At 33.6% G+C, this 14,129-nt stretch overlaps 1 protein-coding gene across 4 annotated transcripts in view; it reads right to left on the reverse strand.

Moving 5' to 3' along the window:
• Positions 1–263: 263 nt before the first annotated feature.
• Positions 264–14,129, reverse strand: part of CACNA2D3 (calcium voltage-gated channel auxiliary subunit alpha2delta 3) — a 337,205-nt gene continuing 323,339 nt past the window's right edge. For 3 of the 4 annotated variants that reach the window (XM_085516473.1, XM_085516472.1, XM_085516471.1), the window contains 3 exons: positions 2,315–2,430; positions 1,494–1,573; positions 264–679 (listed from right to left, as the gene is read on the reverse strand). In XM_085516473.1, coding sequence (XP_085372599.1) covers positions 587–679; positions 1,494–1,573; positions 2,315–2,430 — 289 coding nt within the window. In that variant the 3' untranslated portion in view covers positions 264–586. Of the gene's footprint in view, positions 680–1,493; positions 1,574–2,314; positions 2,431–14,129 lie in introns of those variants that run through there. The other variant, XR_004308777.2, reaches the window with a different exon arrangement.

The raw sequence follows: 14,129 nt of genomic DNA on the forward strand, positions 1-14,129 counted from the left end.
TTTATAGCTATTTCCAGAAAGCAAAACTTCAGTATAAATCAATGCAGCGTATTACCTGCTCAGCTTCATGTATGCACATGTGTTTCCTTGACTTAATAAAAGCGATTCTGCCTTATTATAAAAGCTAACTCCACATTTTCTTTTCATTATCTTTCAGAAACAGGCTAAGAGCATAAGAAAAACATATTTGGCTTAGTTTATTCCCTTCCCATTATCAATTAATTGAACAAATATACTATTGGACTTAAAATGCACTCTGAAACTGTGATTTTAATATACTTTATTGAAAAAGTACACCATTTTAAATTATTTTCAATGGGACAAAGCAATGATCATCACTATCTACCAAGTCCTTTTTTGATGAATCATAACTATCATATGCCAAATTCACATCTGCATGACTAGCAAAGTAAAAAGATAAATCTTTTTTTTTTTTTCAACACATCTTTAAGAATTTATATCACCAACAGTTTAAAATCATGAAATGCTGATGCTCTGACTATATTTCATATCCTCTGTGTTGCACCATTTCTCAGTTCACAGTTTATCCATGTATTAGCATGCCAATTGAACACATCAGTCAATGTCACCTTGAGAATATTGTCAATAGCAGAGGAAGAAGAACAAAAGGAGGCTTAGCACTAAGACCTGGGACACCACCACATTCTCTTGCATTTTCCTGAAGAGGAAGAAAGAAAAGAAAACAAAAACAAAGCAAAAAATAAACATAAGCCAAGACTTCCAATTACAGCATATGAGAATTTATCAAACTGCAAAGGCAGAACAAGATTGATACAAACCACAAAAGCTGTGAAATGAATACACTCAGAAAGTAACACAGGTATTTTTCATCTCAACAAGTTGCAGACTAAAAGGAAACAGGATCAACAAGAATCATACACTGTCCTCCACACAACATTTTAGGTCTCACTCTACATTCCACTAAGGAACTGGAGGCACTAAAAAAATTACTCATGTAAAATGAGTGCCTTCTATTCTCTATCAGATCTCCTTACTGTCCATCAGTGCTATGGTGAATATGGGGTAGTAAATATGTGTAGTGACCTGCCCCAATAATTACTATATGTAAATATGATGAATATTCCATCACAGTTGGTATCATTTAGTTAGTTTCCAAAATAAAAACATTAACAGTCCAAAGTTCCCAGCCATCTCTAATGAGGAATCCTGTGGTGAGTGCACAGGCAAAATAAGCTCCCATATTCCAGGCTGCCAATTTGTGCTCACTCCTACCACATTCTACTACATGACATAAAACAGTCTACAAAAGCGACAAGACAAAACACTGTCTACAGGAATACTAAAAAATTTTCTGCTCTTACAGTGTCACTTAGTAAAGTGTTCTGAGCATTCAAAATATTTTCTGATGAGTTTCATCTTATAAGACAGCTTTCCCAAGTGCCATTTTAAAAAGGAATAAAACTTCTACTAGAGACTAAAACAACAATAATAAAAAAATAGTAGAAACTTACTTCAGGGTGAAATCCATGGCAAGATTCTGGGCGTCTTCTTATCTTCTGAGATTTTAAACGTTCACATTTAAGGGATTCATTATGTACCACATAGTTAAGGAGAGATCCTCTGAACACTGCATTTAAATATCCTGAATTCATTTGTGTGCTTTGAAATGCAACTCACTTTTCCTTTCATTCAAAGCTCTGACCTGAGGTTTGTAGTCAACACAAGAATAATAGTATAATTCTAATGTTTTCTCCTCAGTGATCCAAACAGCATCATTTACGCTAATGCTATTAACCTGTCTTTAAATAACACCTACAATAAAAACACACTATTTTTGATAAATTCCAATTAATTTGAGTAAACAAATCCTGAAGTATACAGAACAGCACAGAATAAAAAGTTCAACAGCTAAAAATCAACTGCTATCTTTAGTTTCCTTGATTTTTATATGTTTGGAAAGCAGGATTCTGAAATGATTTCAATGCTCCAGACCAGTCTTATAATGTCCATACAATCAGGACTTCCACTCTCAGAAGGAACTTACGTATTTAGTTCAAAACATGAAAGAAGTCCCACTACCTAAAAATAGAGACTGTGACCTTACAATACTTAAAAATGCATGTATGTTTGCTTAAATTTGATTGGCTGTCCTAAATAGCTAAACATGTGAACTCTCCTTGCAAATAAGTAAGAATGCATTCTTAGCTGGCTTAATTTCAACCAGCCCCAGCTGTGATGCATTCTTTGAAGTTCTTAAGTCACTTTATGTAAGAAGAAATTTTTCAGTGTTTACATCTTGAATCTCTTCTTGACAACTATGCAAATAAAAGGATATATCTTATTTCTATAGGAGCCATGGTAATTGGTGGGACAGAATCACAGAAGCATTCGTTATCTACTACCACCATGAAGAGATTGCTGCTTGGGATTTGCTGGATTACAAAGGACCTGCAAAATAAAAGAAAATAATTAATGGTGACATTTTCTATATTTTTTAGCAACAGGTTTTATTAAGGTATTTTGAGCTTGTCAGCAACACCTGTGTTTATATATTGTACTAAATCTCTAAACATTGTAGAAGAAGAGGATCTATGGCAATGCTTTGCTCAGCTGATAGAATATGCTAACACATTTTGAGATGCACCTAATTTCTAGTACACAGGCGGAATGGAACAGGCAGGTTTATTCTGCTGCTGTGTTAATGCCTGTCACCTTGAATTGGAACACAGCTGAGTTGCCAAGGAACTTATCTTCTTTCTCTTTCCTTTGATACTGAATCTTTTCTCCATAATTAATAACTAGCTAACTATTTATGATCTGGAACTTTCAAGTACATGTGAAACCAATCAGCAAAAATAAGCAGGTTCTTCTGCAGCCAGATGGTAATAGCACCAAGTCCCACCTATTGCATCTAGAATCACGTCAGGGGATTTATTCACTCTGGATCTTGCATGGCATGAAGCAACATGAATTGTTGAGACAGCTTTCATCTGGCCTCCTGAGAGTCATTTTATTTCTAGGCCAATAAAACAGAGATTAAACCTCAAAATCTTCATAAGTGGGGTGATTTATTTTAGAATAATGCCAATTATATAGTACAAATGTGGTGATAACTCAGCACTATAATCAAATTAAAACAAAGTACGCAACTGAAAGAGAGAGAGAGTGAAATAAAGATATTGCTTGTAGGAAGGAAATCACCCAGGGGAGGCCAGGGAAGGAACCTGTGGGTACAGTTTAATGGTCCCCATATCTGCAATGAGCTGAATTCTTCAGCACTTACAAAGAGAAAAGAGGATGGTTGAAGGACCAAAGGGCACTGTTTAACTCTTTCTTTGAAATTCAGAACACAAGAAATGCTTTAAGGTTCAGAGACAGGAGGGAGGGAAACATTTTCCACAGACATCTTCACATAAAATACATAATTTTTTTACTAAAATAACTCCCCGTGTTTTGCAAAAATCACCTAAAATGAAACTGTGGAAGGGGTGGGGAATATTTGAACTTAGCTCCAAGAAAAAAAAAACAAAAAACAATAATTGGAAATCCTGCTATAAAATTGTTGCCAACAGAAAGATTAAACACTTCTCAGCATTTTTTAAACTTACTAAACCTCCATTAAAATTACACTTAGAGAGATCTGCAGTGTGTTAGCTTTATGTTTATACATGAAATATACATTTATGGCATAACGTAAAAGGTTGAACTTTATAAATGCACCTATGAAACAGCTGGAGCATGTAGCACGACTGACATCATTGTAATGGAGCATCTGTGGCTTTTGTGGATTTGTGTGTGGGAGAAATGGGGCCAATAAAAGGAAAGGAGGGAAAATTCTTAACAGGAAACAACCTCTGAATTGTAGTGAATGAATTTCTCAAAACTATTATGAATAATTGAAACTGCAAAAGACAGAAAAAACAAAACAAAACAACAATCAATCAAATCTAATTTGATTTTATTCCTAATCTCGTTCAATTTGGATGTTGTGCATTTAAAAATATTTAAAATATTTATTGAATCTTTTAAACTAACTCAGAAAATGACATGAAAGAAATAAAGAGCCATCACGGTTAACTGCTATATGATTTGCTCCGCCTAGAGCGCTTAGGAGTAACTACTGCTGTACAAAGGGTGTGACTGGCTCAAAGACAGAATCACAGAATTATCAAGGTTGGAAAAGACCTAGAAGATCATCTTGTCCAACCATTACCAATACTTCCAGGCTAAATCATATTCCTCAGCACCACATCCAAGTGTTTCTTGAACACTCCCATGGTCGGTGACTCCACCACCTCCCTGGGCAGTGCATTCCAATGCCTGATTACTCTTTCCAAAAAGTAATACTTTCTAATGTCCAGCCTGAATCTCCCCTGACGCAGCTTAAAACCATTCCTTCTAGATTAGGGAATCTAGAAGGAATCTAGAATCTCGAAGGATCTAAAGACCTTTTGTAACAACTTCATTTGTGGCCCCCAGGTAAATACTGAAGCTTGTCAGGAAGCGTGCACTATACAGCTAACCTGAATATTGCTATTTAATAAAAGGGGTAGACATTCCCCATTTTCACTCACTTGACCAGGGTGGCTTAAGAGCTGTACAGTATAGGGTACATCTTCCACATAAAAGAGAGGAGAAAAAAATAAAAATGATATTGATATTCCTATCAATTCACAATCTGAAATGATAAGAAGAAAACACTGTAATTCAGAAGAAAGTTTTCACTATAGGATTATGATGCTGAACAGATTACTACATGGGTTCTTTGACAACATGGTCAGAAGCTAAAAAGGTTAGTAAAAATTATATTCTACAGAAAATTTTGCTAGAAATGGTTGAGTGTATGTGTACGGATTTATTAAAATTAAAACTGAAGAGACTGCAAGGATTAAATTTATTAGTTGATGTAGAAAAAACATAAACCTTTCTAATTTTGAAACTGTAAAAGATAGATATCTACAATCTACACTGGTTCGTTTTACCAAAAATTGGATATTTTTCAAATCTATAGGCTATTATATTTTTATATCTATCTTTTGCATATCTATACGTATCTATAGTCCTATTACAGACATCTGTGGTAATTGCCAAAGAATATGTGTTTGTCATCTAAAGAACTATAAAAATATGAACCTTTTGGCTCCCTGAAATAATTTTTTTCCACTGCTCATAATAAAAGCTAAACAAATATTTTTCTGGAACATCTCCTGGACCGTGCTAGAGACAAATTCAAAAGAAAATTTTAACTTTCACAAGAAGTGAATGTTTTCCCTTCCACAACTATTGAATCTAATCTTTCAATGAAGTTGAGATGCCAAATGCATGTTCTCACCAATCATTGACTGTGAGGTCACTGGCAAAAGATTTAGATATCACCAAGTGAAGACAGAGGACTGAATACGGAGATTGAGTTGAGCAAACATTTGGGGGGGGGGGGGGGGGGGGAGAAAGAAAAAGAAAAAAAAGTCTAATTTAGCTTTCTTTTCCAGTAATAGTGTGTGCATGAGCAAATTATACTTCTTTCAGCTGCTCTAATTTAAGATAATTTCAAAGACACGAGATATTACCCTGACTAAATCATGGACAAACAAGTTCCTTCCAATCCTTAGACTCTTCAGTTGCTCTGTGACTATTTGGATAATTCACATGGCACTGCCTCCATGCCCACCATCAGCCCAGCAGCATGTCTTCTTTTGGTGTTCAAATTCAGTTTCCAGAGTTCCATTTGCAGGTTTGAAGCTCATTTTAAGTGAAAGAACATGTCAGCAAGTCTCAGGAACTGAACATTCACAGGAAATAAAATGTGTGTATACACAGAAGAAAATATCTTTTAAATACTGAAGTATTCCATCAAAATGTGTCACTGTATACAGCTTCCATGACTGCAGAGGGAAATAAAGCTACTGACAAATTAATGAAAAGGGTTTTGTCCCTTATGTAAGTTCCACTGCGAGTCTCTTATTTTAAAATTATAATAAGCATTTCTGAACACCTACTGGCTGAGGTTTGGGAGCAAACAATCATTAACAGACTAAGGACTTCTCTTGAACTTTTTTGCTGCATTAAGAAATAAAATGAAGCCTACGTTTAATGCCTATATTTAATGTTTATGGAGAATATTTCACATTTAAAGTGTAAAGCTCTTTTTACATTAAGTAAATCTTTTGGTCTGAACCTTTTTCCCTTACAATAGTATTATCATCATTTGATAGTTATTGCATAGCAAAAGCCTTGCATATGTCTCCATATAAAAAATGTAACAAGCTGTTGTGGTTCCAGTTATGTTGAAGCCACACTGAGTCAGTAAGAACCTTAATAACTTTTACTCCATCTTTCATCCACTGAGGAACTGGCTTGGTTTATTTAAAGTGCCACTCCAGAGGTTCAAAACAGGCTCAAACACAAGCAGCTTCTTCATTTTGCTTTCTAGGGGAAGGTAAGGAAGGAAGAAATTTGATACCTAAAAAGGGTCGGAAAAAACCCTATTCATACCAAACTATTTTATTAATGAAGAAAAACTAAACGTAGAGAGGAAACCTTCATGAAAGTCTGAATTTTAACTTTTCTCATTTGCATACACTTTATTTTTTCCTTTCTAACCTATTTCTGTATCAGTTCATTTAGAACATCTGCATAAACATAATAAAAAATGAATTGGAAAATAAAACTAGCTCCATGATTTACCTATAAATAGTAATTTATTTCTCAAGTATGCAAGTATATATTTATCTACTCATTGAAAGTTTGTTTTTTTTTTCATTGTTGAATGAATCGTAATTGCATTTGCTAAAGTTGTACTTATGAGGACATGGTAAGGTATGTTTTTAAGAAGTTATAACTGCATCATAATTTCTTAAGGTGGCCTGGAATTTTTGAAGCATCATAGAAGAACAGTAATATACAACTTGGGAGCAGTCGTGCCGAGTGCTCAACTGACTTATGTGCCTATGTTAGAACAGTGATCATCTCCAATCTGAACAGAGTACGTGCAGACACAAACAATTCAGGGATAATTCAGACCAGGAACTTGGCTTTGTTGATCTGATTACCGTCTGCCTTTCTGTCTTCCTCTCTCTTTAATGGCAAAAGAGGGACCCTATAAAGAAAAGCAACCTGAACTTGGTGAAACATGATGCCTAAAGCAAAATGCAGACCACAACACCTGTTCTGAAACATCTAGCAAATTGTATTAAAACCTGATTTTCTTTTACAATTGGATCTCTTCCTTTTGCTTGTACGTATGAGAACTTTCATACAGTTATGATATACGTAATATATATAATACTTAAATATTATATATATTAATATATATATTAATATAAATATATTTAATCGACTCATTTCATAAACTGCAACTCTATTTCTTCATATAAGAGTTACTTTCTATTTTAGGAAGGAATAATTGGAAAATACACTCAAGGTAGTGGAGTAGGGACTGAGTGGACTCCACACTTGCTGCACAACCCTCTTTCCACATGAACTCTGAATCTCTCAGGTGGCAAAGTATCAATAAGGCAACTAAGGAAATAAAGGAAATCAATATCACTGTAAACTGGCTTAGTGTCTGTATTTCCAAGCAGGAGAGCTAATCTATTTCTTTGTCCATTGGAATCCAAAATGCCATCAATGACTGAACTATTTTCCATTTCCCGGCTTAGAACCCTGCTGCCATTATTTGGTGGCCAGTGTCACTGCTACAGGACTCATTTCAATGACTAAGAGATAATAAATCTCTTAAGTAGCATTCAGCAATCTCTGATTTTCAGATCAGTTTTCACTTTTGCCCTTCAAAGACAGAAAAGTGCTTAAGGGAACAAAATGAATAACAAGGAACAGAAAACTATAATGATACAAGTCTTGTAAGGATACAAGACTGTGTTTGAGGAAACAAAAAATTAGAAAAGGTATATTCCCCTTATTCTGCAGAATGGAAGATATTCCTTTGAAAACTGGAGACAATTTGAGTATGGCAATAACAATAAATGCAATTCAATTTATTTAAATACAGTGCTGCATGTTTACAATTAAAACTTATTGTGTTTTATCATAGAAATACTGCACTGTTGTGCTTTCTTTTTAGGCCACATATCTTCAGATTTAAGAATTATTGATCTATATGGCATATTTTACAATCAAATTCTTTTTGTTTGTTTGTTTGTTTAATTTTACAAAGATATGCTCTTATTATGCCCATGCTTATGATGACAGATGCTATGGAGTCAAGTACACGATGGAAATAAACATATGGCTTAGGTGGGATTTTAATCCTATAAACATTTAAATGGCTGTTCGGATTCATATGTAATTTCATGATAGTGAGATTTAACAGCCCAATTCAAAAACAACATCCTTTATGTAATTTTGTTCTTTTTCTTTTCTTTTTTTTTTTTTTTAATTTTTCTGGAATGATGGCAAGAATTCTAATATTATTCTTTAATGTCACAGTGATGACTGGGGGACTTATACTCAAATTATGATTGGAATAAAATTCCATTATTTTGTTAGCATATGCCAATATACAACCATATCAATCATTTTTAGGAGGTAATAAAAAAGATATTTTAGTTAGCAGTTGTTTGGGCCAAGAAGAAGAAGCCTACAAAGCCTGGAAGAATTTCACTATGATTATTTGAACTGAAAGCAATTAGGGCAATATTTTCAAATTGGCAACCTAAATACATGCACAAAGACTTGAAAAAATATTCTTAATTTCCATTATATTCAACTCAGCCCTAAATGGGAGCTTGAACATCTCTGTAAATTCAGCCATTTCCCTCTAAGCCTTTCAGCGTATTTTTTTTCAGTGCAGACCAGCACTATAGAAGTTTGTTTATTTTGGATTAAGATTAGTTGTTACTTTGGGATTACATTTCATATATGTCAAATTTGATCATTCCTATTTTTTAGAGAAAGAAAAAACATACTAGCACCAGGGTAGAGTAAGTGGAAAATGTTGTGCATTCTGCACTCAAATATCTGTTACTCACATAACTCGTGGTTGCAACTGTTCAACCCTAATGGCCTGGAACAAACTTTAACCATTCAACTGAAATGCAGATATGTGCCCAACTACTATCATGTGCTTTCCAGGCCACTGGCCACATTTCCAACCCACATTTCTCTTACTTATCACATTTTTTAAATGAATCAAATGTTTATATCATACATACATTGGGCTACTTGTTTTTTGTTGTTGCTTTCCCCCCTTTCCCCACCACCAGAAATAAATGGTGTTAGAGAATGGAACATCTTTGATGCAACTTATAAAAATAATACATATGCCAATAATAACATTTCTGAGAGCAGTTAAACTATGTGAAAAAAAAAAAAAGAAATACCTAGTCATTCTATCATATAAAAAGAGACGAATAAGCTCTCTGGTTCAGGCCTGTAACCTGAGCCCAAGCTAAAATATTGCTGCTACCACATATAGCCTTACTGATGTGAGAACAACTTAGTGTCAATATAAACATACCTAATAATTTAAAAAAAAAAAAAAAAAAAAAAAAAAAAGTTCAGAATGAAGAAGGAAAATGAACAGTATCATCCACACTGTTGCTGTAGGCTTAGAACACTGGACAGTTGTTGCATGGTTGGTAGCTACTCTGTTTCATAGAACTTCAACATCATTATGGTTGTAATGGACCACTAAGATCATCTAGTCCAACCAATTCTGAAATAATTAGGTGCAGTATCTGTCATCATCTCCATATATGTATTATTTAAGGAAATTTAAAATTCTGTATTATTTAAGGATATATATATAAGTGTTCCCTTGAATGGAATTCAAGTACTAAGATTCATGGTGTTTTTCCATCATGAAGGTTATCAAATATCTATTAAATAACTATTAAACTCCAAAGTTCACCATAATGAGAGTTGTGAAATGTACAAATGCCTAAGCCATGTTTGTATCATACTTCATCAATTAAGCTGTATGATATTGTTAATACATTATATACTGACAAGAGTTTCCTAGTATTAGCAATTCTTCACAACTGTACCTGGCTTTAAAAATTCACAGCAGTGTTTTCCAATTTTACTAAGTTTTCCCCTTCCAAATAATTTCTGATATGCATATTACTATTCAGCTGAATATATTATGATATTCATCTAACATTCTAAATCTCCTGTCATTACAAAGCATCCTTTCACTATGTCAGCTTCTATCTACCATTTGTTTAATATTTATTACTGCTTGTTTAAAGTGTAAAATTATGTTACTTTTAAGCATTGGTAATATTTACATTTTATAGCACTACTGAGCTTAACTATGAACACTGAACGATGGAGATCGCCACCTTCCCACACATAAGTTTTATATGTAAACATCTCAAGCAGTTCAGCTGTGGGCTATTTGGAAGATATAAGTAGGGAACCGAAGAGCTAAGAGGTGGAGCACATCTCATCCCATTTTTCAGGAAAAAGAAAAAAAAAAAAAAAAGAAAGAAAGAAAGAAAGTACACTGATACTAATGAAAACATCAGTGAATGGAGTTGCTATAAGTCACCCCATGCATCTCCAGGGTTTTAAAATACTTACAGATGGACCACGTGGACAGTGCTATGAAGGGCCCTAACGAAAACATTTCACATAACTGCAAGAAAAGAGGCCTGAACATTTCCTCATTTTTCTCTTCCTTCTATGGAATTCTCATCACATTCACTGCATACTCCTTGTCCTTAAAAACAACCTTTGAAAAACAAGATTAGCATGGTCAGATTTATTTTTTACTTTAAGTGTTGATCCATGGTGATTTTTTATTCATTAGCCTTTTCATGAATGCTACAATGCCAAATAAATTGCAAGAAAGAAAGCAAAGTAGCAAATAGCTTTGTCAACTAGATAAGCAAATTCCAACTTATTTGTTCCTTTTGGAAAGCTTTGACACAAATAAAAACCAAGAATAATAATGGTTAACTATATCCAGTTTCTTAAAAGAAAATGGTAATTTACAGTGTTTCCTAAACTGGTCATTAAAAATATACATTATCAAGGGGTAGCGATAAAGTTACCCACACAGTGGCTTTAAATTGCACCTGCATGCCAACCAATGTAATCACTGCTGCTTTTGGAGTGAAGGGGAACTTACTCAACATGCAATTGCTGGCATGTTGGTAACAAGATATGAGATTTTACACTATGTATAAAAACCTTTGTAAAGAATTCTACCAGCCTAGATTGCATAATTTGATACTTTTTGCAAAGAAAGCAAAAAATAAAAAATAATTAAAAAAAAGGTTCTGGGGGTCTCCTAAATTTTGAAGGTTTTTGTCACCACAAGGTTGTTCAAAAGGTGATGCTTCAGAGACCTCTAAACATAAATATTCTGCAAGTCTGGAAGATCCTATTTTTAGAGGTGAACTTGAGACTTCAACAATATAACTACTGAGCTATGTGAAACGTTGACTTTCCTTTGTAGATATTCCTTGATTTCAACAAACATCTAAACAAAACTCAGAGATTAAAATCTGTCCAACATTGCCAAGGTCAATGTAACTACAGCACACCTTTGACTCCAAATGAGCATAGGTCAAAACCATTTATGTGCATGGTATCATGCGTACTTGGCATGGTTACTGAAAAGCAGCCATATAAAAACATACAGTCTAAACATAAAGTACAGAGAAATACAGAGAACATTTGCTTTCCTTCAGGGTCATAAAAGATTGATACAGTAAAATGAATACAACATAAAATGTCTTTGAGAAGACTGATTATAATTTACTGCCAAACTACTTCAGGAAATCGACAGGAATAATCTGATGTATGTATATAAAGCTCCAAATGAGAAGAAATAGGTCCTTGATGCTTTGCTTGTTTTATGTGGCAAGCTGATTTGTTTAGAAGTAAACTAACTACATCTGAAAAGGCAAATGATTATTTATTTCATGGGAAATTGAACTGCATATTTGTTTACACATTTTAAACATGATCAAGTACAGCAGTTTGGCAAGCTTCTACTGAGGAACAAGTGCAGAAACATTTTAGCAAATGATGGCAGAGCTCAAGATTAGGCGGTTTTCAAAAACCATTACCATTTTAATGTCTACAGATTGCACTATTCCTGTGACTAATAGATTCATGCCCTAAACAATCTGAATCTAATTTGTATTGTTATTTGTCTTTTACTGCCAAACAAATTCAATTGGTGGACAAATCTTAACTTTCCCACTAGAAATTCACACAAAGGGTTTAGCATCATCCTGAACAACAATTCCATCATGACAGCACTCTTTTTAGTGACAATGGACAGAACTCAATGCTCAGCGAAATATGCACTATTTAGGCCAGTATTTAATTAATTAGGCAATTTCTATGAATTTCATAGTTAATTCACACATGATATACAACAAAGTAAAGAGCTCACATTTCATCTTGCATAACTAAATCTATTGCAGAAGTCTTTCCCCAAGTAAGGATGATTGCAGCTATATTTTTCCTTGTTACTCTGAGAATATACCTCTCTGATTTTTATTTTTCTATTTTATGTCTTAAGTTTACATGCAAACAATCAATTGGGGAAAAAAATCAAAAATATTGGGGAAAAAAAAAAGCAAAACATTTATTTACGCTTTCTGTATCAACCATGTGGACCTATGAGTACTTCAGTTTGAACAGAAGGGCAATTTTCCTTTAGGGTCACTGGTAGTAAGGCCAGATTTTTGATCTACATTCAAGTCCAGCATGTAATCACAGAAGAACATGAGAGGTTAGAAGGGTAGATTTTAAAACATTTGACTATGCAACTGCTGTCTGATATGTATATTCATAGTTTCTAGAATTGCACATGCAAATTTGGCAAGCATGAACTAAAATGAATCCTGCAACTCTAGTACACATACTTAATGTATTAATAGATTATTTTATTTAGTAAGTTGCTGGATCTACCAAAGAATATTTATATCTACATTCATAAGTTAACAATGCTATTTATGGTGCTTTGCCAATTGAAACTAAATAAAAATATTAGATTTCTCCAAAAAACAGACATGCAATGAGAGAAAAGGAGTTTTTCTTTTTTCTATTTTTTTTTTTTTTTTTTTAAATATAAGTAGATACAGTAAAAACATCAGGTAACTTATTTTGGTTAGATAGATGATAATCCTTGCTAATTTATAAGAACATAATTCTTAGTGATCTTAAATATCAACAATTAAACTCTGTAATACAAAGAGCTGCAGAAAGCAAAACCTGGTCATGTATCTGGTGAGAATTGCTGGAGAACTTTAGTTGACATACTTGCATTACAAATTGATGAACAAATTGCAGAAATACCTCATAAAACTGCAAAAGCACTGAGATGCTACGTTAGCCAAAGCATATTTCTGACTCTTCAGCAATTAAATGTTTCCAGTACTGAAGCTGCCATGAAACATTTATCAATCCATCATTTCACTTTTCTTTTTTTTTTTTTTCCTTTTTTCCCTCTTTCTCTTTCTCTCTTTTTCATTTCTCTTCCTTTTTCTTATCTTTTTGTTTTTTCTTTTCCTTTCTTTCCTTTCTTCTTTCTTTCTTCCTTTATTTTTTTGCTACAAAACAGATTAGCTTATTGGAAAATATGAAAGCAATTCATATTTTTAAAAAATACCATTTTTTTCTCATTTGTTGACAGCACACAGAAAATGTGGGCTGACTTATTTTTGATTGTTCTTTAAATAACAGATTAATTTAATAATTGTTGGGATATAGAATAACAAAAAATTATGGGGTTGGATAGCCAAACCCTGACCCTAATGACATTCTTACGTTAATTCTTATTTTCTTTTAGGCTCCTGCTTTCTTAATAAAACCTATATTTTTGAAAATCAGTTTTAAACACTGCAAATTATCCCAAAGTAGCATTTATTTTTTTGCTAGTAAGAGATAAGTTTACATATAGGGAGTATATTTTAAATATCTTTATACACTCGGTGGCTGACTCAAGTCCATTTCAGTCTATAGGTGACTTTCCATTGGTAGAATAAGTTTTGAGAGATGACTTGCTAAGGTAATCCAGCCATTTCTGAAGTAATTAGCATAAACCACAGAGTGTGATTTATTTGTGAGGATACTTTAGGTCTAAGCATCCATCGTTGAAATTCAGAGTATTTATAAGAGCAAGGCTTAGTTTTCCTAACTGCAGCCTGTAACTGTTTCCCTTTGAT

The sequence above is a fragment of the Coturnix japonica genome, chromosome 15 (genome assembly GCF_054131305.1).
Source record: "Coturnix japonica strain WE chromosome 15, WE-NBRP24, whole genome shotgun sequence".
Lineage (NCBI taxonomy): Eukaryota > Metazoa > Chordata > Aves > Galliformes > Phasianidae > Coturnix > Coturnix japonica.